Below are 27,041 nucleotides of genomic sequence, written 5' to 3' on the forward strand. Positions count from 1 at the left end.
TATGTGCCTTATTGTACTGCATCTATTTGAAAAGTTACTTGTAGTTTAAGGATAATTCTGATTAACATTGAGATATTATTACAGATATACTTCGGATGAAGTTTTTAAAGACTGTTTAAAAACTTGAGTAACTGCCACATCCCCATCTGGCCTGGATGGAAACACAGTCCTGCAGCAAAAGACTTAGATTTAGGAGAAGGTGAGCACTACCTTTTCCCAACCCAGTCAGGAGCCACAAGCCATGCCCATTTCCTTTTGACAAAAATTCAATTTAGAGATTTGGTTTTCAGGGAATAGAATAAATAGGTTGAGTGTGGACTCTGCCAACTGTAAACAAAAGAACATGAGCAAAGGTTGGAACCACACCTGGCTACCCTTAGCTCTTTTATTTTAATTTAGTCAGCTTAGTCACAGCTGAACAGCTTGTGATATGCCTTCTAGCAGTCACAGGACATGCTGGAGGAGTTAACAGGACTAAATAGACAAGGGTCTTTGGATCTTCACAATCTCTCATCTGTTGCTTATCCTAATGAGATAAGAAAATAAGTGCCATAATTTTTGGAGTTCATCAGACAGTGTTCAAAGTATGAAACAATAAAAAAAAGCAGTATCATGAAAGAGAAGAAAAAGTTCTTAGCTTAGCTACAAGATTTGAGAATTGCAGCTCCTCTACCAGAGCCCTTTCCCAAATGTTTGTCCATATGTAACATGTTATTAGCACAGTAGTCACTCCTGCCACTGTCACTTCTACCCTGCTGGCTTTTGGATTTCATCGGGAAATTTAACCCTCTGGATGCTGTGGAAATGCATAATCACCCCTCTGAGAAATCACCTACCTGGCTTACAGCCAAGGCTGGGTAAAATGGAAAGGAGTTATGACCACAATAAAGCATTCAGCTTACTAATTGCTATTTAATTGCAGTTCAGACTTTCCAATGCATTAACTGGCAATGGGGCTGTTACATAAACACTTGAAAGCCCCAGCCGAGTCCTGGGGATGAAGGAAAAAGCACTGCATGGTGTGTGTGTGTATGTGTTCACGTGCATGCTTGGAGGCACAAAACATGAAAAGGCTTCTCTTCCCCACTCTCATGACACACAGTAGAGAAGCATATGGATGTCCCCACCAAAGGAATAGTCACCGAGTCCGGAAGATGCCTTCCTACAAACTTAATGTCCCCCAAAGGATGTATATACTTTCAAATATCAGAGCTCCCTGACAAAGAGACTACATCTCTCCTGGCTTTTTGCTTCATCCCCCATCCAGAAACATCCCCCTCATTAGAAATGCAGTCTGCAAATACCGGATGTAAAAACAAAATTAAAACAATAGCAGAGAAAAATAATTTCCTCTTCTGTAAATGGGGAGAAGACAGAAGACAGGGAATAAATTAAAACATAAAGGGATTCAATATTTTTAGAAATAGCTGTCACCAAAAAACAGTTCCCCTCAGCTCTTGAAGAATGCTCAGTTAGTTCTCCATGAAAAATCCTTTCCATCACCATGCTGCTGCCTGCCTTGCTCAGGACTGCTATGTGCCAGGCTGCCTCCAGGCCCAGGACAGACCTGGGGCAGTTTCAATCTCAGGGTGGGTTCAAGACACTCATCAAGGCTGTGCCTTCGGAATGCATCAGATGGGCTGGGCTGGGGACAAGCTGGAGCAAGCCCTCACCCTGTGCCAAGCCCTCCTACCCCCATCCCCTTGCATTGTTGTCAATGCATAGGGAACAGCACACAGAGAGCACCAGGACCAGGGCCACAGGGCACCCTGCAGCATCCACCCAAAGCCCAGATACAGTCAGTCTGATGCAAGGGCTTCCCCTCAGCAAATGCAGTCGTGGTTACATTGAGCTGAGAGGTGGTTGCTGGGCTGCATTTCAAATGCTTTCAGAGCAGTACAAACTCTGAAAGCGTTCTAGAATTGTGCACATCAAGAGCAGGGGCTTCCATTTCCCACCCACCTTGCTCTCTGTCTCTGTATCAGGCACTGGCAGGTTAACAGCTAATTCACACCATGTGGATCCTGTTTTATTGTCCTCTTCTGGCTCTAATAAAAAGAGGGAACACTAGTCCAGAAATCCCAACAGTATTTTCCTGCCAGCAATAGTCAAGATGCCTTCTCTATGAACTGTGCCAACATGCCACTATTCCTCACCACTGCCCTTCTGCATTCCTCCACCATCATTTGGTGGCAGAGGGAGTGAGCCACCAGCACACTGGCACTGCAGAGATCTCAAGAAGGGCACTCACTCTGTAAGCACAGCATCAGCAGATGTACCAGTGAAATGTGGATGGCATTTTGGTTCAGATAGCCCTAAGGACTATGTAGATTCAAATCCATTTTCTGACACAAGCTTCCTGTCTGATTTTGGTGAAATTACTTAATCTGCGAAATAGGACATAAAATATTTTCTTTTAGAATCCTTTGGGGCAGAGACTTTCTCTCTGAGAAATAGGTGTATGGTATTGACTTCAAAGAACTGTGAATAATAATTGGAAGTCGTGGGAAATTTTCTTAACAACCCATGCATTTTCTGGCTTGAGGGATTAGTTTAATTATTGAATCCGGCTTCATATATAACATGAATTAGGAGGTTTTCATGAACAATTTCTTCCTTGATCTACAGCCCCTTTTATAAAAATAATTCTAGCACTAGCTTCGAATGGCAATGATTTTATTAAATATTACATCTTATTTATAATCTAGGTTTGCTGCCATCTTGCCCCAGATCTTGTTACATCTTTGTCTGCTACATCAAGGAGACTGAGATCAAAGTTTTGTCATGCTGTGGTTCCTTTGTTAAGCTAAATAGATTGAACTCCTCTTGTCTTACACTGTGAAGTATATTTTCCAGGGCTTTAATCATTCTTGTATGATCAGTCTCCTCTCTAATCATTCACAGATAAATGAACTAGATGTTCTTTTAGAAGTGGCTACACCAGTGGAATGATGGAGGCAGTAAGCCCTCCCCACTCATTCTCACTAATCTCCTATTCACACATCAAGGTTTATAGTAGATACTTTGTCCACTGGAAGCCTGTAAAGACACTTTGCCCCTCATGCTCTGGCTGCCCTATGATCTCTGTAAGAATTAAATTTTTTTGGTACACATTGTTTGATGTGACCAGAAGACCCAGATTACTCTGTGTCCATGACCTGTCTTTGTTTATCCACTAACTCCGGTCCTTATGTCAGATCCATCTTTCAGTAATCAAGACTGGGAATTATTTTTTTTCCCATGTCACTGATAAAAAATGTTAAATGACATGAAAATAAGAGCCAATTTGTATGAGGTTCACTGGCAACACGACCCTGCTAATTTCACATTGACAGTGGGATTTTGAACCTGTCAAATTGTAACTATTAAAAATATATAAAATATTATTTTCTATTCTTTTGACTCCTACTAAAAACCTAGTGTTTTTCCATGAATATTTCTTCAATAAGGGTTTCTGTACCTCATAGGCTGTACCTTATAGTCAATGTATATATTTTTTTTTCCTCTGCAATTTCTCCATCTAATGTTCAAAACAGGAAAAGCCACCTCCACATCAGTAACAGCGAAGGCAGCTGAGAGCTGTCTCTTCTTGCAGAGGTTGTGCTCCCAAAGGGGCACCCATCACTCCCTGCTTTTGGGACAGGCCCTCCTGCACTCTCCCTCCCATTTGTTGATTCTGGCTTGCTCTTGGACTGTCTCTAGTACTGCAGCCAACCCCTCTCTCTCACTTTTTAAATTTTTACTTGAGGAGCTGGTATTTTGGTATTTGGGCAGCACACAGGTTTATCCAGGCAATCTTTCACCTGCTCCCCATTCACCAGAAAAAAAGTGACCAGTCTGTGAAACCTGTCTACAAGTCAGCAGTGGGAGCCTCTCCTAATCTTGCTGTCAGGAGACCCAACCACATTAGATGAACAGATGAGCTTCCTGCTGAACAAAACAGGTGGCAAACAAAGGCCAATTCTTGCTTCATGCTCTAAAACTTCTCATCCAAAGCCTTTCACTTCTATTTAATAATTGATTTCTTTTTTTTTTTTTTTTTTTTTTTTTTAATTTGAGCTGGCAGATATCCTGCTTCAAGGCTGTGCTTCCTGCTAACAGATGTGAATGTGGATATTTGCTGTCCCCTTGGATTTGTGCAGCTCCAGGGTGGGCACTGTGCTGCCTACTGTGTGAAGGAAACACCCAGGGGCTGCTGCCAGGGGCTGAGCTGAGGCATTCCCTCAGGTTGATTCATGCCTCTTTTAGGGTTCCCTAGCTGCAGATCAAACTATCAGAACAGGATTTTTGCTTCATTAGGAAATTGTTGGCTTCAGCTCAGGCTGGAAAGGGTAAATGCTTGTGATCACATTGAGAGGAGTGCTGGGAGAGTAAAGCACACGTGCTAGTGCAAAATTTAGAAACCTCCCACGCTGATTTGCCCTGGACCCTGGAAACACCTGCACTCACAGGTTCTTACAGAGCTTTTATCTACAGTTTCTTTATCTGAGCTAGTCATTCTTTTTAACATGCACTTTGCAGAAGTCATTTATGGTTTCAGCTTCCCCAAGGCCAGATGGCTGCAATCCTCAGGGTCATTCTGGAAAGGGCTGAGCTTTGGCATCTACAACCCTTTACAAATCTTATTGCTGGAAAAGATCCTTGATCCAAGAAAAGGCCTTTCTTTATATTACTCTACCTTCCCATAGTAGATGTCAGGTATTGTGAAGGTGGTTACAGTCTTTCCTGGGGTCAAAATTATTCTGTGTCCATACAGGGATTGCAAACATTCAGCATTGTTTCCTAGGATCAAACGAATGTTTTTAGCAAGATCAGCTTAGCACAGATTTCTTTTCTGGGTGGGACTGCTCCTCCTGTGTCCATAACACAGTCAAGAGAGACAGACAGCCATTATTTCTCCCTTTAGAACCAGCTGCTTGGAAGCCTGGAAGGAACCAAATAGATCCCTGGCTCCAGCCTCCCGCCTCAAGGCAGTGTCAACTACATTTCAGAGAAGCCCTTATCTCAAAGCCATGTATGGTGAAGGCAAACCTTCCAAGCTTTGCTTTTTCAAATGTCAGATCTAAGCTCCTTTTTTGTAGCCAAGACCTATTACTCCTCATGTTAACTCCCAAGGGCACGGGAAGCAGATTATTCTTTCTTGCAGCAATTTTCTAGGTGTTTTAAGACCATTATGTTTCCTACTCCTTCTTTTCCTTTCTAGATTAAAAAGCTCTATTTTCTGCAGTCTATCCTAATGCATCATGCTTTCTAGGCTTCTGCTCATGCATATTAAGCACCTCCAGCAGACTTTCTTTATTTGCTCTCCCTCCCTCTCAGTGCCTGAAGGATTCAAACCTGGATGTGTGATGCAATTGCAATCCCATCAGTGCAGCACAGAACTGAAGTATTGCTTCCCAGGCCACTCTGCTCTTGATTCAATGCCTTTTCTGCAACAGTTTAATGGCATTTTTGGTGGGTAAAAAATGAGACACAGTTTTTAAAGGACTCCAAGTATCAACACAGCATTCCTAGTCACAGGGGCCAGAATGCAACTTCAGAAAGAAAAGGACTCAGAGGCCTGGGCACATAAGACATAATCATTAATTTTCTACAGTTTGTTGTTGTTGTTCTGCTTTCAAAGAGACTTCCTGCTGCTTCTGCAATAAACTGGAGAACAGTACATCAAATTCCTTGTCAGTAAAATTATAGGGATCTTATGCTCATTAAGGATACAGACGCTTTGGTAAATTACTGTCATCCTTCACTTTCATTGAGTTACGTCTGTGATGCAGCTCATCCAGACTGCAGCAGTTCTCACTGCCCTGGTTGTTCTGCTGCTGTAGCCTGTCATTTGTCCTTACACATCCTGATAAGTTCCATACTGAAGTTCTTCCTAGCAGCCAGATTCCCATGGTTCTGAGTAGAGATTTCCCTCTGAACCAATGACTATCCTCCTCCTTGTCTTCCTCTAGTTCCCTAAAATGAGAAGGTTGCTTTGTCTGAGGTCACCTGGAGGGGGTTAGGAACTGAGAAAGGAAATTTCAAGAACAGCTAGGATAATTTCTTGCTCATTTTCTCACTGGAAGGCAGCAGAAGTTGTGTGTCTGACACCTATTAAAATTTTAAAAAATTATATAAGAATTCTCTGAAGTTAAGTTGTGAAGCACCCCTTGGTCTCTGGATTATGTGGAAGTTTTAAGCTTCTTATTTATAAAAAATTTTTAATCCTAAAGAATGCAGTTCATAACTCCCTGAAAAGACTGTGGTTAATTTATGAATGTTTTGCCTACTTGCAGCAGTATTTCCATGTTTCATTTTACAGAGAGCATAAAGCAATCACACCAGGAAAGGAAAAGGATTTCAAAGAGGGATAGGTTCGCAGTTTCTTTTGTCTTGCTCAGACAGCCTTTTTTCTGTTGCTTTTATTTATTTAAATGTTCTTAATTTAAAGTAGAAGACATTGAAATATATCTTGGTACTTTGTGGATAGTATAGCACAGAACACTGAGGCATTTAAACAGACTTGTGAGTTGATCACTAGCTAATGCAAGAAGCAATGATGTGTGATTTGGGTACTCAACTTCAAAGGTAATGCAAAGGGACTGAATTTTCAAGGAGGAGCTCAGCTTTTCCTGAAAACAGGAAATGTCAAAAAAAGAGGCAGAATTTAGCATTTTAGCCACCCCACTTGCTCTGTGCCGGGCAATGTTACTTTCCAGGATTGTTTTCAGTGGTTTGCTCTGGAAATATCCCCTCCATTTACTAGGAGGGCATTTTTCCCAACCACTTAGCAAAACTCAGCAGACCACAAGTGAAGTTATATGGCTGACTAGGACCACACTTCATACTGTCCTCCAGCCTTCCCTCCTTTCCATTCCTTTTGTGTTTTGTCATTGGGGTTTTTTTTGTTTTTTTTGTTTGTTTGGTTGGTTGGTTTTGGTTTTGAGGGGTTTTTTTGGCTTTGGTCATTAATTTTTTTCAACCCCAAAGCCTTTTGGCTAAAACATGTCCAGCTATGGATCTGCTATGTCAACCATTTTCAGTTGCTCATAGCAAAAGGCAGCAGCAGACACCAGCTTTGCTCTACTCATATTGCCAGCCTCCAGCTTCCCCAAAATGCTGTACTCCCTCTCCCCTTTCAGAAAGGGGATGTAAGCTGATCAGTGAATAATGGATTTGCTACTGCAAGTGTGTGAACTTAACCAGCAGGAAATACTTACAAGAGAGGGGTGCTTTCTGAACTAGCACTTGTGCCTTCAGAGGGTGGCAGTGCTGCCAGTCATGAGCTCACTGGAATTTCAGTGGCAGAAGTGGAGTTTCCCAACAGGATTGTACAGAGTGAAGTTCAGTTGAACTCCACCACAGCTAAAAAAAAGTGTCTTTTCCTAGAAAACACAGTATTCTACCAGACAGTCAGATATTTCTCTAGTAAATATTTGGTGTTTGCTTAATTCAAAGTGCGTATGTTACAGTACTGTGAAAATACACACCACTGGAGACATGGGTGGGAGAGAAATCTGTGTTCAGAAAGTTAATTTTTTTCAGTACCTTTTACTGTATAAATTTTCACAATGAAGTCTTCTCAGCCTAGAAAGGAAGTTACTATAGTGTCTGCATACCTCTTAGTCCTCAGTTAATTCATGTTTGTAATGCATCTTGAGTTCCTAAGATAGTGAATGATACTACATGAATGGGAAAATGTGGTTGATCTTTAAGATAAATCACCATTTAGTGTGGATCTCTCTGTAATCATGGGAAAAAATCCCTTTTTCTCAACCCTCTCTAACACATGGGTTCAGAACATTAATTCATTCAGGTCTGCAGTATTTTGTAAACTTAGTTCTTTGAAGTCATGTTTTATTTTCCGAGATTCATCTAAAACTTTGAACGTTCATGCACCTCGGGACCACAGTTCAGGCATATCCTAATTTTTAAGATGGTGTATGTTAATTTATTTGTTAAACCAGACCAATTGGTAGCAAGACCTTGATCTCAAAGCAACTCTTCAACAGAGAAATAACCTTTTAAACTCTGATAAGTTCTGGCGCCAAGATTCTGCCATGACCTGTGTTATGAAAATAATATAATCTGCAGCAATATTACAGTACTGAGTTACTACTGATAGTCTGATAGAGCACAGATAATGAGCACATCATGTCCTTTTATAATAGCTCCCTGCAATATATTTGCAAGGGAAAGATAGATTGCTTGTATACTTTTTATGGGACTCCCATAAGATAGCGTGTATCTTCCAGCACTATCGGATGCTTAAACTTCATTTCAGTGTATTTGCCTGTCAAACAACCAGATTTATGGTGCCCAAGCACAGTCACACTGGATCTGAGCAAAGGTCCTCCCAGGTCAGTAGCTGAGCTTGCAGCAGTCAGCAGCAGATGTTTAGGGAGAAAGTGGAAGCTTAAAGTGAGTGCACAATTACTCTTCCTACAGAATATCCTCACAGACACTCACAGTCTAGCTGGGGACTACCTATGACAGAGGTTTAATCCATATCTTTGTATTTTATAGGCTTTGATGGATTTTTTTTTTTTATCTGCACTTTTTTTTTTTTTATCACTGCACTTTTTTCAACCTACTTACACTTTTTGTCTCCACAATACCCTATGGCAAGGAGTTCCACAGCTTAATTCATTGGCTGTGAAGAAAACTTACCAACTTCCTTAAACCAGCCTTCTAGAGCTTATGCATAGAGAGAAAGTTACTATGTCCTTCTCCCCTTTGCTGTTAGTGACTTTGTATAGCTGTGTTATGTCTTTTCTCTACTGGACGTTTCTCAAGAAAATCTGTCAAAACTCATCTTGATCAAAACTCTTTCTGAACCTATGCTCATCTTTTTACCTTTCTCTATACTTTTTCTAGCCATGTTGTATTTTCCCTGAAATAAGGACCAGAACTGCCTGCAGCAGTCAAACTGTGGACAAATCATGAGCTTGCAGTTTTCACTTTTGCTCTCTGTTCCTTTTCTGATAAATCTTAACATTTTATTTACCTTTCTGGACTACCACAAACTACTGGGCTGGCATTCTTGCTGAAATAGCCAAAGCAAGTTTCTAGCTCTCCTTACCCAACAGTAATAACTCGTGGTAACTTTCAGAGAGTTTACCATTGTAAGGATTGTTTTCCCTGGATCCATTACTTCACTGACTTTGGTTTTCGTCTGTCATTTTATTTCCCAAGTCTCAAGACTGTAGTTTAAACTCTGACTTTTCTGAATAATCAATATTCTTGTCAACTTGCCCTCTGCTGCCTTTCCAGCATAAGCCAGTTCCTGCACTCAGAAAACTGACCTTTTATTACCCTTTGGGTTTTTTTTTCATTTAAACTATTATTGACTCATGAAAGGACTATTTCTCTTACACAATTTAATAATTTATTTCCCAAGTAACAAGGGAATCATTCCGTTCAGATGTGGTTGCTGTGGAAGACAAAAATTTTTAATTATATGCCCTTTATACATCCACAGCCTCAGTCTTCACACTCAGAATTAATAGGAAATGTCTTCTGTTAAACATAACAGCTCTGAATTCTACAACCAAAAATGTATAATTTAAAAATACATATGAAAACCTACAATCAAAAATGCATAATTTTAAAATATATATGGTGGTTGCTGCACAGGCAAAGCATTGGTTTGGCCATATGGTCCTATGGTCCAGTGATGCCATAATCTGGAAAACACAATAAAGCTCTCAGCATAGATACAAAACCCAAGGCAAGGGTTTTTCAGAAGTAACAGGATGTCAAGGTTTCTCTGCATGTAAAACTTCAAGAATAGAAGCAAAAAATCCTCAGAATTGTTCTACTGTAGCTCAGGCCAGCAGGAATAGTTGGTATACTACACCGAATACCAGATATCAAAAGTATAATAAGAACGATTTTCTGTCCTCTAGCAGCTTTTCTCAACTAGGAAATTAAATGTCCTTTCACCTGCCAGCCATGGATCAGGATCAACATTACTACTTAAAATGCCATTATAGGATTTGTTAATAGGCACTGAGTCATGCTTATAATGCAAATAACAATAAAACACAGAATTAGTGTCAACCTTGCCCTCAGTTTATTGTTGGGCTGTTGGAGAAAGGCAGAAGAGATAGAATTGTCATGGCTGGAAAAGACCTCTAAGATCACTGAGTCCAACTGTCCACCCAGGAAAAAAAACAACCGGAGAAAAAAACAACCAAACAAAGAAAACCACAACAAAAAACCCCACACCATGCTCACCAGGGCATGTCTTGAAGTGCCAGGTCTACATGTTTTTTGGATACCAGTATGGATGGTGGCACCACCACCTCGCTGGGAAGCCCATTCCAGTGGCATACTACTCTTTTGGTAAAGAGATTCTTCCTAATATCTAGTCTAAACCTCCCCTGGTGCAACTTCAGGCCATACCCTCTAGTCCTATTGTTATTCACTTGGGAGAAAAGGCCAACACCCACCTCACTGCAACCTCCTTTCAGGTGGCTGTAAAGCTCAATGACATCTATCCCCAGCCTCCTCTTCTCCAAACTAAACAATGCCACTTCCCTCAGCCTCTCCTCAGAGGACTTGTTCTCTACTTTTCCCATTTTTCCCGTATTTTCTCTGACTGTACCAAATTAGAATGCTTGCAGATTGAAGAGCACACAACGTGAGTTAATATTTACATCCAAACCTGTTTTAGAATGGATGCCACTTCTGAAGCCACCCCATCACATCTTGTTCCTTCCTGGCAGTTTCCCTGCTGCCTCTGTAACCAACACAGGGCAGACCGTGTCCTACTCCTCAGCTGCTGCTCTTCCTACTCCTTCAAACTTTTAGCCCTGGGACAATCTACAGTTCAAAACCAGCAGCATTTGCAGCACTCATGGCACACGCCCAAGCAGTGAACCACGATCTGATGCAAGGGAGAAATTTCCCCTCCAGATTTTCTTCCAGGTGCCTCTGGGAGATTTTCAGCAGTAGACTGTGCACCATGCCGTGGGAGCTGCTGGCGTGGGACACATTCATTTATCAGCTTTTCTAAGCTAGAAAAACCAGAGCTACTTAGCATGTGAAAGAGTCCAACTCTCATATACGAAGATGGGAAATTAAATTTCTATACATAGAAAATTCAGGATCTGGAGAATGTGAGAGTGAAGGATCTACACCTTAGCAGCTGCATACAGCTGCAACCACATGATGTGAGAGAAGTTACTAGGGAAGGTGACAGAGTAGAGATTAAAAACTATTTTGGTGCCCACTGAGATTGCTCCAGGCCCAAGACAAAACAAGGCTGATATACTGAACTGGAGAGAGGCCTGTGTGCTTTTTCTTAAAGCTCTCCCTTTGCCACTTTTGGCAGAGGAAAGAGTTTGTCCCTTGTAGTGCCTTGAGTGCCCAGACATCCTTTTGCATGAATGTAAAGAACATCAGATTAACTTTCCCTTGCCAAGAAATACAATAAACCTGGCTTACAATAGGCCTGTCTTACTCCTGATACATTTATACATAGTACTCTAAAATGTAAGCTAAATTAAGCTGCTCATACAATGTATTATTAGCAGTGAGAGACAGCTTTAGAAAACCTGTGAAAGCTGTGTCCTGAACCAGGTCACCAGTGTTGAGAAAGGCCTGCAAACACAAAAATTAACCCTGTTTCTAATTATTACAGCTTTAGGAGAAATAGCTTTAACATAATTAAAAGCCTGATTAAAATCTTGAATACCATGGTTGTAATTTTCCTTGAAGTGCCAAACTACAATTTCAGCATGTCCCTCAGGACCTCAGAGGGCAAAGTGAGTGTAAAAACTGATGCATCAACAAGCAAAAACTGTTAGTGTTATGGAAAGCTTAAATCCTTCAAGCAGGAGCACTCCTGACAGAATCAGAATCAATGACAGCAGAGACTGTCAGTGCCCAACAAATAAACTACATGTTTTCAAACTGGTAAGAGGGTGAGAAAAAAAAAACCTATGTGAGCAGTAAATTGAGCTTAGGATTCACAATTCATATAGGTTAAAATCTTAGTAGTTACTAGAAGCTGGTTGACTGACTTCCTTGCCTGAGGTTGGTCACGCAATGTGCAACAACCACTGCTGCAGAGGAACTTGTAGTTCTCTTAAAAAAACAAAACCAAAACCAACTCAAAACAAAACAAAACAAAACCCAAGTTGGAAATGTTTTCTCTTTTAAAACAGGCCCTGAAGTACTTTAGGCAAAAGTAGTATTTTTAGAGACTTTTTTTTTCCCCTGTGGTTTATTATAATGGTGTGAAAAGAGAGCCTGTCTCTATGTGACTTAAGGCTGTTGCTGGTGAACATAAATTATATGAAGCTGCTATGTGCCAGCTCAGAAAATTATCAGCATTAGGAAATTTTATGTATACACAAAATGGACTATGGAATAGTCAGCCTGACACAGCTGGAGCTCTGCAGGTAAAATTCTCACAGATTAAATTTTTACTAAGGCACCCAATCATTTTAAGATTACACCATAATTTATACCTGGTAGGTAAGTTTTAAATCTGGATAGTCACTAGAAATAGTACAAGAACATAAAAGCTATCATCTACTGCAAAAGGAAAGCTCTTGGAGCTGACAGCTTGGGTGTCACTGTTGGGAAGGAGGCTGAGGGTGCAAGTTCCTCCCAAAGGATGTGTGTGGAAAGCTTTTCACATCAGCCCCTCCCTACAGCAGGAGGTATGTTGTCTATTGCTGTGTAATTGTGAATTTTTTATTGTTTGAACATTGGACAGTTAAACTGTGATAAAAACAGTGTGTCATGTCCCCCTGGTGCACGTAGAGCTGGTTTGTTTGTTGATTTTTTTCAGATGTTGAATACGACCAGGCATTTTAAAGATACTTCATGTTCTAGTGTAGGCACAGGAACTCCTGCCAAATACTTGTTCACCCCAAGGAACAGAAAGCCATCCCTTCTGCTCATGCAGCTCTCATGCAGAGGAATTCAAAAGCATTTAGCAAATATTATCTCCCTAAATACTAATACATGATGTACAAAAGCACAGCCACATTTTGCTAAAATATAGTAAAGATACAGCTCACCATAGCAGTTGCAAAAGATGCTTGGTAGCACCCATTTCTTGGACAAATCAGCACTGACAAATGCAGACCTTACAGAACTTTTGTGTAAAGGATCCTTGCTCTAGTGCAAATAAAATGCTTGACTTTTGGCCTGCTAACACAGCCCTGATTCACTAAAGATATTTGGGTTTTGTAGTCTGTTCCAGGTTGGGACTCTTCAAGTGCCGGACTTAGGTGAAAGTCCTGGGGACAGGCATGAGTATTTTGTGTCCTCTCCTTCTTCTGGGACATACTTTCACAAAGGCACACTGCAGAGCCCAGACTCCCCTCCTGAGTACATTTCTTCCACAGAAGTGCACAGGGCTTGCTTTTATTTTTTCATATCAAGAAAGACAGATTTTTTTCCAGGTCAGACCATACGCCCACCTAGCCCAGCACCCTCTGACAGGAACTGATAACAAATATTCCCTTTCCTCAATTCCTGAACAAAACTAACATGGGATACTTCCTCTGCTATGCTCTCCCACCTGTGACACGGTCAGGGCTTTCTGGCCAAGATACTCCCCTTTGGATATTATAACCCCACCTTTGTGTTAATGGCTCTGCATGCACTTTTCTCACTGGAATCTGCCTAATAATTTTTGAGCCCCATCAACAGCATGGATTTACCTAGCGTGACATTTAAAGCACTTAAATTGTGTTTCCTTCATGCCTGCTGGGGCTCTAAAGTACCTCTACCAGGAGAATCACCTGAGGCTGCAAATCTTCCCAGTCTGTTGGATGGACAGGTTTCTCTAACTACTTGATAGAGCAAAGCATCTTCAGCTTCAGGCATATTTTTAATAGCTTCTGGGCAGATTCAGTGCGAAGATTAACAGCACAGAGTAACAGACCAGCAGTCCAAAGCAGAAAGCAATTAGCTGGCCTAATGAGCAAACACCAGAAGCCAGACTGATCAAAATGGCACCACAGTGAACTGTCATTGTGCCTCTCTGAAACCAATCATGTGAGTGAAAAGTCTGCACGTTTCCTATGCAGAGGGATGTGGTCCATTAGCCAGGATAATGAGTTTCAGGTTTAAGGTCTCTCAGAGCATGCACTCCAGTTTCCTACAGGCACCTATATCAGCCCCTGGAGTGAGCTGCACCTCTAGGTAAGACCCTGCAGCTCTCATTCACAATAATTTAATGGGTGTGTTTGTGAACAGACAAGGACCTTAGATGGGGGGGATCCCTCCCCATAAATTTAGCTTTATTTGTCAAGTAAAAATGGCTTCTTTCCAAGTTTCTTAGTCAAGCCTTTAGTGCACCACACCCCTTTAGAGATCTGCAAAATATATCCAAATGATACTTCCACACTACTTAAAAGCAGATGGAAGCAGACTGGGGAACTGTCGCAGCAACAGGCAGCAGCAACACAGCTGCCACAAGCTGAAGCACAAGTAGTTTTGATTTGGCAAAGAAGAGTAACTAAAGAGGGCTCCTCCAGGAACCCTGTGGCAGTGACTCCTCCAGTGGTAACTTTTACTTTTCATTTAGTTGTGCAAGCTCTGTTTCCTCTTGAGGAACTACCAAGGCAGTCTAGGAGAGGTGTGACAGATTCAGAGCTTTCTCAAGCACAGGGTCACTGAGGTGCCACATCGGGCATGTGGGGACACTCCAGCCCATGCGACAATCCCCAAGCAAGACAGGAAGGACAACATTTTCAAAATGCTTCCTGCACATAAGAGCCTATGTTGATTTGCACAGGTCCACACCTAAATGTAAATTCTTCACACATACTGGCATCTGGCATCTTATGTGCAGATAACTAGGGCTGGGTGTCACGTATGTCCTGAAAATACTCCATTTGCTTGTGCATGCATAAGCACTCAATCTCAAGAAGCCAAATTTGTACTGCTGCTCTTGCCTCTGCCCTGACAGCAGCTGTTTCTTGATATCACTTCTAGAAAGTGTTACAGAGCATGCAGATGCCAGAAGGGACCATCAAAGCCTTCACAACTCACCTTTCTCCAGCCTTGGGGACAATCTGTGGATCTTTATGGTGATGGCTGAGATTCAAAACGCTGTTGCTGGTTACTGCTCGGGATTGCAGGGTTTAGAAAGGTGTCATATGACTGCTGCTTGACACGGGCATTTGTTGAGGCAAACATTTAAAAAAGGAGCTTGAATAGCTCTTAATTAAATAGGGTTTGTATTGTGCTAGGTGAGGGTGTGCCCCATCCTGGCTGGCAGAGTGGAACAGGTAAAAGCCTAAGCAGTAACTAACACCAAAATGTAGGTAGGGAGGGGGAACTCCGCACACCTGAGGACTTAAAACTATCTTCAACCTTTGGTCCTGTTCTCAACGCAGACAAAAAGCAGGAGAGAAGATTTCACTGGTGTTTCTAAAGAAGCTGTTTAGCAGTAAAAGCTGATCTACAGACAAGAGGACAAAAGAACAATGGCTCTGCCGGAATGTTACACTGAGAGGTTCTGTAAGGAATTATTTCAAGGCAAGAATGGAAAAGATCAAATAACAGCTGAAAAGCAAGAATATACCAGGGAGGAAGGGAGAAAGGAGCTATACTGCTTCAGCACAAACAACGGAAAATACAGTATAAAAACAGCTACATGTGTTGTTACACAACTCTTTTGCATCGTTAACTCTATTTGCCTCGGTAAATAAACTAGAAATTTACCTTTTTAACTTCCTCATCTCAGTACTAATCTGATAATTTTGTGTAACTAAGCTTATATCCACAAAGGTACTGAGACACAACTGCAGCAAGTGGAATTAGACACCTCAGCACTTTTCTCAATAGGACCCTTTGACCACACTGAAAATCTGCAGCTGCATGAGGCGTGATTGGTGCTCACACAACTGCACTTGTTGAAACACACACCTTAGCTTATCCTGAATTATTTTTCCAATCTGGACAAGTGGGACGCCACTACCACAGATAAAACCAAAATTACACATTTGCCTGGCTCTGTGGTACTCCCTAAAGTCACACAGTTGCTCAGTGTCAGTAACTCTCCTCTAAGAAGATGTACAATTACATTTAAGTGATGCTGTGCTGGTTTGGGCTGGGACAGTTAATTTTCTTCATGGTAGTTAGTATGGGGCTGTGTTCTGGATTTGTGCTGAAAACAATGCTGATAGTTCTGTTTCTATCAGTTTGCTGATAGTGCTGTTTTAGTTGTTGCTGGGCAGTGCTTATGCAGAGCCAAGGCCTTTTCTGCTTCTCACATTACCCCACCAGCGAGAAGGCTGGGGGTGCACAAGAAGTTGGGAGGACAGTTGACCCCAAGTGACCAAAGGGATATCCCATAACAGATAATGTCTTGATCAATATATAAAGCTGGGGGAAGAAGAAGGAAAGAGCTGATGTTCAGAGAGGTGGTGGTTGTCTTTCCAAGTGACTGCAGTGTGTGATGGAGCTCAGTTTTACTGGAGATGGATGAAACACCTTCTGGCCCGTGGGAAGCAGTAAATGAATTCCTTGTTTTGCGTTGACTGTGTGTGTAGCTTTTGCTTTACCTATTAGACTGTCTTTACCTCAACCCATGAATTTTCTCCCTATTACTCTTTGATTCTCTCCCTCATCCCACCTCCGGGGCAGCGACTGAGTGGCCATGTGGTGCTCAGTTGCCAGATGGGTTAAGCCACGACAGATGTTGAAACTCCCACATATCCAAAGGTTCCTCTCAGGGATGTAAAAATTCAGAAAGCCCATTTGAACCTCTTCTCACCACTTATTACATCTTGGTTTTCTCAGGCAGTTTCTGCATAGCCTGATTTCTGGTCTCAGACTGGATGTGTCATTCTGTTCAGGTACTTCGGAGCTTTACTTCAGCTTTTACATCTTAAATTTCCTTTCTTTAAAGTGGGGATGATGCATGGTTGTTTTTTGGTTTTTTTTTTTCAGAAAGATTAAAAGATCGCTCTTCAGTGGTGACCTCACTTTTCCAGAGAACTCTACAACTGCTAGGTATGTTATTAATTTGAATTAGTCAGGTGTAAACATAGGTCACAGGAATACCATTGAATTTTATGGAGACACTTTGCAGGGGACAAGCACACCAAAATGTCTGTTTCAGAGCTAAAAATAGAAAACCAGTAAAAGAAACTAAAGAGATAATATGCAGTGAATAAGATTACTACTACTACTAATCATAGAATCATAGAATCATAGAATTGGCTGGGTTGGAAGGGACCTCAGAGATCATCAAGTCCAACCCTTGATCCACTACCACTGCAGTTACCAGACCATGGCACTGAGTGCCACATCCAGTCTCTTTTTAAATATCTCCAGGGATGGAGAACCCACCACCTCCCAGGGCAGCCCATTCCAATGCTTTATCACCCTCTCCATAAAGAAATTCTTTCTTATATCCAACCTAAACCTCCCCTGGCACAACTTGAGACCATGCCCTCTTGTCTTGCTGAGGGTTGCCTGGGAAAAGAGACCAACCCCCACCTGGCTACCCCCTCCTTTCAGGGAGTTGTAGAGAGTGATGAGGTCTCCTCTGAGCCTCCTCTTCTCCAGGCTGAACAGCCCCAGCTCCCTCAGCCTCTCCTCATAGGATCTGTGCTCGAGTCCCTAATACTACTAATAAAAAAGCTGTGTGGTAAATTAGTACAGTGGAAAAATAAACCCATGCAAAATAAAGAATAATTGTCTAATATAAAAACATAATATTTTATATGCTTCAAGTGATCATTTAAAATGAGACCTCAGCTTTTCAAAGCTGCTTTCAATCATGGTCAGCAACTTCTGTTCTAATGGGATTCCTCATTTTCTCACCATTTTCCAGCAGACATTAATTAACACTTGTGATAGCTAATATATTACTTAGAGGTATTTTCATATCTACTGTTAGACCATTCAGAAGTGAGCCAGGAACAAACCATAGTTTCCCAGCTTTGCAGGGGGAATTAAGCTACCTCTAAATGCAGCATGTCAGCTGCTTCTCAGCTGCTTTAGGTTCCAGCAAGGAAACTGCTACAGCATTGATATGCCAAGAAAAGAACCCAGAAACAGAGAAGCCAGAAAATACATTTTTTTTCCCCTCCTCCTTGCAGAGGTCTGAGCTACAGCGTTTCTAGGAAGTACTGCAGGCAGGATTTCTCTTTTAAGTTTACACCATTTTCCTGGTCCTGAACACAATGATTTTAAACAGGACAGGTAAAGCAACTCTGATTTTTGGAAACAGTGGAAGCACATGCAAAGATAAACACAACCAATGGTGTGCATACTATGAGGCTGCCTCCTGTTGCTCAGGTAGTTGTATTTTGGGATTCAAGACTGAGGGTTAGTTCTGCTCCTGTTCATAAAATTAAGAGGGAATGTGCCCAGAAGCACATGCAGAAGTGGCTCTATTATAACTTTTCCTTGGCCACTGAAGTGCTGCCCACTCTCCTGTCACTGAGGAGTTCTTGTGAGACAGTTTATCTGCTCAAACATTTACATGCTGAGGATAAAACAAAGACCTGGAAAGACCTGGCTTACAAATGAATGTAAGCCAGGAGTGAAGGAAAAAAAAAAAAAAAAAAAAAAAAAAAAAAAAAAAAAAAAAAAAAAAAAAAAAGTGAGCCACAAAAGTTCGAGGATCCATAGTACCTCTCACTTTTCATCTCAACAGACATACATAAGAATTCTTCTTATTTTCAGCAATTCAGAGGATGATACTTTTTACCTCCTTAGTGTAAAAGGAACTACCATGATAAATAGTAACTCTGGATCAGGGGAAAGACCCAAAGCATTTGAATCAGGCAGCAGGATTCATGGCACATGAAGGATTGCATTGGAAAATCAAGCCTACTTCACACATCCCAAAACATCAGAAAGCCTGGTAACTAATAATACCCTGAAAAAAACATTCTAACTCGTTTTTACTCAAATGAAACATGACATCTAGTTCTGACAAGGATTACTCACCAGAGTAAATTTTTCATTTAAAACAATCTCTTACAGCTATCACGGAAAGCTGGTTGGTATCCCCCAAACACACATTATCTTATGTTATATTGCTTTATTTAGATAAAATGGGAAGTAAATCAAATTCATAAGCTGCAGCAGCTAATCAATATGCTTTAGTTGAAGACTACCTCCAAATACTGTTTCTTAGAGCCATTTGTGAATTTCAGATGTGTCATTAAGGATAAAACAGACAAACTACTTCACTGCTTCTCGTGCCTATAAAATTGAGCAACTTTATCCCTTCTGTGTTGTTTTGAAATGAAAAATCACAGCCAGCAGATCTATCATCTTATTTACAATAAATTAGTGATGAAGGGGAAAGGTTTGTGTTTAGAAATAGTGTAATTATATGGTCTCAAATATCATTCTATAACCAACTCCCTCTCACCCCAGCTTTTAAAAGACATCTCAGGAAATGCTAGGTTTGGATTTCTTCTTTTTCCTAGCCAGATGAGAGGAGCTTCCACTTTCTACCTGCACCCAAAATAGCTTTTCTTCCAGTTAGATATCAGTTTTTTGAGTGAGCTAAATTAAACATGGGCTTTAACATGAAGCATCCAGCTGCACTGGCCAGGCCAATGCTGAGAGTTTTGTCCTTCAGATTTTACCCCCCATATGAACTTACTTTGTTAATGGAGAAGACACTTGATGTTTCAAATATAAAATTGTAACTGGCAGCACTACAGTGAAGACAGAACTTTAAAAAACCCAACAACAACAACAACAAAAAAGCAACAAAAAAACCCCAACACAAAACAAAGCCCCAAACCCAATGAAGAACCCTCTACTCCCCAGGACAGTAAAGTCCCCTCTCTATTCTTTTAGCTCAGTTTAAGTTAAACCCTGACATAACATCTGAGGTCAACACTCTTCAGGCTTTCAAGGCATTTATTCCAGTGTTTCCAATTTAGGATCACTTTCTGCAGGTGTTCCCTATAATCTTTGTTGAGGTCTAGACTGACCAGCCTACAATAGCAGGGAATGATTCACCAGGCAGCTACTCAAAGATTTATTTTTAGGTTTGGCATGAGAAGGAATAAGCAGGCATATACTTTGCAAGTTTATTTGAAAGGTTCACTCTATTTACAGAATACTTATTTTTTGCCCCAAACCTGCAATCCTTAGTAGTACCTGGAATAATATTAAGAAAACTGCACTACAACTGACGTAGCTGAGGTTAAACTTAATCTTATTTTGTCAATACATCACTGTTTGCTTTTAAAAACAAACAACTACTTTCCCTCTTTCTTAAACTTACTTTCTGATGCATTTTATTTACAACGGAGATAAGGAAAATACCCATATGAAGAATGTCAACAGCCTTTTAATAATTCAGTGCACAGAAATGCATTGTTGTTGTAAGTCAGCAAGTATTCCCCAACGCCACAGAGAGGTCAAACTTTCTCCCCTGCGAGGGTTAAAAAAAAATTACAATTCAGATGCTCCATAAAGTGCCATCTTTTCCTGTATCACCTTAATTCATTTACATGTGGATAGATTACTTAAAGCTTTATCTGATGCTCAGGCTTCGAAACAAGAGGACTGTTTCTGAACTAGGAGCTGGTTCTGGCCAGCAGGGCTTCTCACTCCTGGCTGTGGCACGTAGGTCAGCACTAACCTAAAGATATTGCTGCTCTGCCCTTGCACAGAGGGCGGGGAAAGTGAGTCGAGGCAGGCAGCCCATTTTCTCATGGATCTAGTTTTTCAGTGGCTGCTATCAAATTCATTGAAGCAAGGATTTGACTGAGCAGGAAGATAGAATTACGTCTCCTTCCCACAGCTCAAGGTCAGGATAAAGATGGAGGATGGCCGCGAGTGAGTAATTTTGCGAGCATTTATTGGCTTTGTATTGTGACCAAATTTCCAAGCTGGAAGCACTGTACACAGGGATTAAGACCTGGCTAATATTTAGTCACATATTAACCAGTACTAATATTGAATCCTAACAGCAGCCATCTGAACAGCATACCAGGCTTCTTCTCAAACAAAACCCAAATTGGAATGTATCTTGTGCCTAGGTAAAGACTTGGCCACTAATACACCTGGGATACTTCCAGAGAGCAAATAGAGGTTCACTGTAGATAGAGGTAGCTAGCAGGTACAGAAGAGAGGAAACCGTACTTTCACAGCAGTGAAAAGATTAAAAATGCAGAAAAGCATCTGCGGGAAATGTATAAAGCACTGCTCTGCATACTCAGGCCCCTGGGTAGTTCTCAAGGTCTGACTCAACACAGGGCTCACAATTAAACCACACACAGGAGTAAGGAACCCACCAGTGCAATAGCTGCTTTATTGTTCTTCCGTTTTGGACACACACATACAAAAAAGATTCTTTGGGCCCTAAAAAATAGAAATACAGGAAGATTTTTTTTTTTTTTTTTTTTTTTTTTTTTTTGGTGCTTTTTAAAGGTATGACAACCCTGGCAGCAAAGCCAGCCCTTTCTGCCTGTCCATTCTCAGCTTTTAAACATTCCCCCCTTCTCTCTCACACCCTTTCATCTGCTGCAGGGTTTGCTCCAGTTGCCTCTTCTCAAGAGAAGGATTTCAGATGCTTCTTGACTGAAGAGGCTTCACGTAAGTAAAGCAACTCTGATAATAAACTTTTAAGAGCTCCCCGTACAAGCCCCTCACTCTCTGCTTGTTAAGCATGCACTCAGGAACAAAAAAAGGTAGTCAAAAACCAGCACCTTGTAGTTTTAATAAATGAAATTTTAAAAGTGTATGTCTGCACACTGGGTGGAAAAAAAAAAAAAAAGCTTTTATGGAAACAGACTGGATACTACAGCCCCTTTGTCCTTGGGTTTCAGAGTCTGAAGGAGCAGCTGAGTAAAGGACTGGTGAATGCTTAAGCCAGCTACGTTGCCCAAGTTTATTGCACAAGAGCTTTCAAAGTTTTATTGTATATTATTATACTCATTGAACCACAGGGCACTTGCCCAGGATCTACTGCATAATTTCAGAGATTGCAAGTGGTTTAATCCGTATTTTCACCTGGACATCAGCTCTCACCTCTTGTTTTCCTTCAGGTCACTTTTTATTTATAATTGACCTTAAATGATTAGTTGCAAACAAACAAAATCTTAACTGTGTATTACTTGACTGCTTGTAGTAATTTTCAGTCCCTGTCACTATGTAATAGCATATCTCACATTCAGAAAAAGTCTAAAGCCATTTTAACAATATAAAGCATATTGTGAGTGCATTTAAAATAAATAAATCAGTTGTTGCTACATCACCTACTATTAAGAAATGTGTAATTGCTGAGTAATTTTAGCTGAGTTTGCTCTGTAAGGCACAACACCAGTATGAATCTGGCTTATAGTTTACTTTGTCCAAAAATCCAGGAGCTGTTAGAGGGAGCAGATAGCTGCCCAAGTTAAAGCACATTATCTTGCTATCAAAAGAAATCCTGGGAATCTTTAACTTTGCTTCACAAACCTTGGACATGGTAAACAGTGAAGAACATTTCCAGTGGTGCCCAAGCCTATTTCCATGCTAGGAGTACAACCCTGCCCGTGCTCTCCAGAGATGGTTTTGTCTCCCAAAAGAGTATTTACGTCTTACCACTCAACTTCTCCATTGGAGCCTCATCATGCCGGTTATCAACAATTATGCAAAAATGTGTTCCCTGGGTAAACAGTGTGAATTACTAGACAACAGCTGGCCTCCCTCTCTAACAGAACTATGGGACACCAGCCTCTGAAACACCTGCTTAGCACTACACAGTGAAAGGAGGGAGAAAAACCAGCAAGGTCCTGCCTTTTGCATATTTAAACGCCCCTCACCATACCTCTCTCCTGACCCCGTGAGGGGAAGGCCGATCACGGCCATGCCTGCTCACTGCAGGGCAGGAGCACACAGGGCACGGCTGGAGGTCCTCAGACATCAGCTGACAGCACTTCATGCCCCTCTTTCCTCTGTAAGGCAGAGTGTGAGACAAGGGCAGAAAAGCACCTTCTCTGGTGGAGAGCCAAGGGGAGCTGGGTCACAGGCCTGGGCAGTCAGCACCTTGGCTCCTGCCAAGGGCGGGGGGAAGGTATGGAGCACCCAGTGTCGGTCCTGGGGTAGCACCTGTGAGTCCACTCACCACAGTGGAGGGAGCGGGGTGTTTATTGGTGTTATGTTGTTAAGACAATCACATCGTTCTGTCATCGGGGGGTTTGGTCCCAGCAGTGTTCGTGTAACACAGTGCAGGAGTCACTCATCTGGTGGAGGTGCCGGGCTCCCCGCAGTGTCTCCTCAGGGCTGGGGAGGCCGCTGCCGTGCACCTCCATATCGCCCACGGGGTCAGGCAAGGCCAAACCCAGATAGTGAGGCAGCCGTAGGCTCCGGCCACCTGTCCTGCCGGTGCTCTGCCCACCCGTCGAGTGGCGGCTGCTCTCAGGGCCACAACTCCGGGGGCTAAGTCCTCTCCTGGGCTACTCGCCCCCCTGGGCGGCACAGCCCGGGGCACCGCCACCATCGAAGACCTCGGGGCTGTCGGCCAGCAGCGAGGTGCGCACCTTCCGCCTCTCCTTGAAGCGACCCGAGTGGGAGACGCGGAGGCTCCGGCGGTTGCCGCCTCCCGAACCCACGGCCTCGCCGCTGCCGAAGGGGGGTGGCTGCTCCTCCTGACCGCCGAGGCTCGGGGGGACGGCGGGGGTCTCGCTGGTGGCGGCGGGGGGTGGCGCGGCGGCAGCTGCTTCCTTGTGCTTCTTCTTGCTGGTCAGCGACTTCCACCAGGATCCCGCCGAGGTGCCCTTCACGCTGGCATGGGGACCGGCGGTGGCCGCGGCGCTGTCCGCCATCTCGGGCTCCTGCGTAGGGGGGGGAAGAGAAGGGAGGGAGGGCGGGCTGGCAGCTGGGCACGCCGACACCTCGCCCGCTCCGGACGGCGCCGGGTGCAGCTGCAAGTGCAGGTGACCCATCATCCCCCCCAGCACGGGGAGAGCTAGGCAGCCTAAGGAGCTGCCGAACAGGGAAAGTCAGGTTTTGCAGAGGCGCCCGGGTGGAGGGCGGATTTAGCGCTTCGCCCCTGGCCGAGCTCCGGTGACAGGCACCGAAGCACTTCCCCACCTTCCCCTGCGCGGCTGCCGGAGAGAAGAGTTAAAGGTAAATAAAGCCCTGAAGCTCAGCCGCCGGGAGCTGCCACTCACTGCCTCCAGCCCCAGAAGTAAACCCGTGGCCCGGTACGTTGGGGCTGCTGCCTCCCCGCGGGACGGGACAGGGAGCCCGCGTACCTCCTGGGGGCTCCGCCGACGAGGCGCTGCTCCCTCCCTCCCTCCCTCCGTCCTTCCTCCCGTCCCTCCCTCCTCCCGCCGGTTCCCGGCGCAACAGGTACAGGCGGCGCCACTGACCTCCACCCGCCCGCTGCGGGAGCGCTCTCCTTCCCCCACGGGGAAGCGCGGCCGCTCCTTCCTCCGCACGTCCCTACGGCTCCATCGCCGCGGGAGGAAAGGAGCGCTGGCAGTGACCACCCGGTGCCGGAGAGCTGCGAAGGGAAGCGGCGGCCGGGCAGCTGTGCGTGGCGGCGGCAGGTGCGGGCCAGCCCCGCGGCTCAACCCCGTGGGCGGGGCGGTGGCTCGGCCGTCCCCAGGGCTGGGGCGGCTCCCGCTCACCTGCCCGGTTCCGGCCGTGTGGGGCAGGGGAAAGGCCGTGGGAGGAGGGGCCGGCCCTGGGATACGCCGCAGGGCCCTCGGGGCTGCGGGGAGGAGGTTGCGGGGCGGGAAGGAGGGACACCCGGCTGTGGAGAAGGGAGCCTGCGTGCAGGTGGGGCAGCACCGTGGCATGGTGACAGCCCGGGCTGCCCAGGGTGGCCGCGGTGCTGTCGCGTTTTGTTTGCGGACGTGACAGAAATGCGTAGGTGAGTATTTTGTAGCCCTGAAGAAAACAGAATTTTCTGTAATTGGCCATATTTAAAAAACGAATGTAGCTGGCACACTAAGAAAGACAGTGCCATCTCGTATTTATACCTGAACTGGCTTAGAAGTGGGACTTTGAATTTCACTGTGATTATAGATATATGGGCATACCTTTTTCTAATGTCTTTCCCTTTTTTTTTTTTTTTTTTATTCATCCAAAAAGAAAAAAAAATTGATCGTACCAGCCTTTGTGTTAAAAATGGTGATTTATTCTACGGAGAGCTGTGCCATGTAATATGCATTTGATCTCTAACACCCCTCCCGTCAGCTACAAAGTCAAGGATGCCCATGATCATGTGGAGGAGTTGATGAAAGCAACCGTATTTTACCCTCAGCTTCTTTTGCAGATCAACTTCTACTCGAAGCTTCACTGAGTAGCTCGGAAACATCTAATGTATATAAACCGGTGAATGCAGATTACTGAGGGAGAGGAGCCCGGGGTGTGCATTTAGATGAGTCTTTAAACTGCTCTCTTCAAACCCAGAGTGTTTAGGATGGGGAAGGATGCATGCACACACACTTGAAAGTGCTCTAAACTGTCTGTCATACTAATTGCTATCAGCGGCAAAAAGCCTCTCCTATAGAACAAACCAGTAATGTCCAGTGAGTATAGATAGCCTTTACATTCCCTCCTAACCAGCAAGGGATGGGTTTTTTTTCTCAGATGCATAGCACCAGGGCCTGGGGCTCTGCTGGGCCAAGGACAGCAACAGAGGACAGGGTCAGGTTTCCCCCAGTGAATGTAACCTACTGCTACATTACTCATTTGTATCTATGGAGAAGGAGAACCTCAGCATCTCTCCTCATCTTGTGTCCCAGGGAGGTGCCTGGGAAATAAATTTATGGAGAAATAAGTGTAATTATTTTTACTAAAAATTCCTTTCACAAAATGTTGACATATAGCTTCTGTTCTGGTTATAGAATGGAAACTATAGGTTCATACAAAACATTTGCCACTGTACAACTTGTTTATATTCTTTTGATCACCATAGGCCTGACCTTTTAGCTCACATAATGCCAAACTTGTATCAAATTAATGCTTTTTTTTTTTTTTTTTTTCCAGTTCATCCTGTTTCAAAGATCCTTACAATGAAAGAGGTTTGTCATTTTCAGTACTATACTGAAGGGAGGTCTACTGAAAAGAGACAGGCAGGCTGGAAAGCTTTGTGAGAGAAAATGTGAGTATGAGGATGCTGCCTGCATGTGTATGCAGGGGCACAGAAGGACAGCACAACCTGTTCTGCATTTGAAAGTTACTGCTATAAATCAATCACAACACAAGATTGTCACCAAGGTTAGTGTTTATATAAAAACAACTCTGTCAGTGAAAATGTATGTTCTGCCTCTTTCTTATGGCAACAGTACTTGTTGCATTCCTTCAATATGTATATATTTTCATGTTGATATAAAAAGAAAAGTAAAATAACCTATTGACTCTTTCAGTGCATGGAAGTAAATTAGATACTATATTCATTCAGTGAGACTGCTGCAGTTAAATTCTGTCCTTTCATTGCAGGAGGTGATTAAATTCATGGGGTTTTGTAGTCCCAACTAGGGTGGATGTGCAGGACTCTATCAAATGGCTGAATCCACTGCAAAATAAAACTGTAGAGCCTTTTCTTTTATATGGTAACAAGATCCTTTTGTGTAGGATTGGGCTGTATTGACACTGGGTTCTTAATAGCTCTGCAGACTCTCAAAAAAGCTCTGTTACTTTCAAGATTTAGATCCTTCAATATCAGCTCTCAAACCAACCAGCACCAAAACTGTTGCTGTATTGAAAAGAGAGTAAGGAAAGGAAGGAAAAGAAAGGAAAGAAGGAATGAAGGAATGTTTGTTGCACTTTCTACCATTCTTTTTTTTCCATTGAATAAAAAGACAGTTGATTATTATTGATACCAGCACACTGCAGTTCTTGCAACTCAGTTCTTCAGTCTTTAGTTTCCCAAAATCTGTCCCTAATTCCTACCTTAATTAAAACTGTGAGACTGCTGTCAACAACAACAAAACCCCCACCATAAATATCTGTCCCTTCTTGACATCATCCCTATTCCTGCCACTGCAGGCTGTGCAGCATCCAGTAATGAATACCAGTTCCTCAATATTTGGATTCCTAACTCTAATCCTCTAATCCTTGTTACTTTGTTATGAACACCTATGGACCTCAGTCACCCGAAG

At 43.0% G+C, this 27,041-nt stretch overlaps 2 protein-coding genes and 1 long non-coding RNA gene across 4 annotated transcripts in view; 1 reads left to right on the forward strand and 2 right to left on the reverse strand.

Moving 5' to 3' along the window:
• Positions 1 to 24,943, reverse strand: part of PLEKHA8 (pleckstrin homology domain containing A8) — a 171,851-nt gene extending 146,908 nt beyond the window's left edge. Inside the window, exon 1 of the mRNA XM_071735592.1 lies at positions 24,938 to 24,943. The gene's annotated coding sequence lies outside the window, so the exon portion shown is untranslated. The remainder of the gene's footprint in view (positions 1 to 24,937) is intronic.
• PRR15 (proline rich 15) lies at positions 21,225 to 24,746 on the reverse strand. The gene is made up of 2 exons (XM_071735613.1): positions 24,300 to 24,746; positions 21,225 to 23,759 (listed from the first exon to the last, which is right to left on the reverse strand). The coding sequence occupies exons 1-2, from the start codon at positions 24,729 to 24,731 to the stop codon at positions 23,382 to 23,384; spliced, it is 810 nt and encodes a 269-aa protein (XP_071591714.1). The 5' UTR covers positions 24,732 to 24,746; the 3' UTR covers positions 21,225 to 23,381.
• Positions 24,829 to 27,041, forward strand: part of LOC139792385 (uncharacterized) — a 34,215-nt gene continuing 32,002 nt past the window's right edge. Inside the window, exons 1-2 of one of the 2 annotated variants that reach the window (XR_011724236.1) lie at positions 24,829 to 25,303; positions 25,927 to 26,157. This is a non-coding gene — a long non-coding RNA (uncharacterized lncRNA). The remainder of the gene's footprint in view (positions 25,304 to 25,926; positions 26,158 to 27,041) is intronic. The other variant, XR_011724235.1, reaches the window with a different exon arrangement.

This window comes from Heliangelus exortis, chromosome 2 (assembly GCF_036169615.1).
Source record: "Heliangelus exortis chromosome 2, bHelExo1.hap1, whole genome shotgun sequence".
Classification (NCBI taxonomy): domain Eukaryota; kingdom Metazoa; phylum Chordata; class Aves; order Apodiformes; family Trochilidae; genus Heliangelus; species Heliangelus exortis.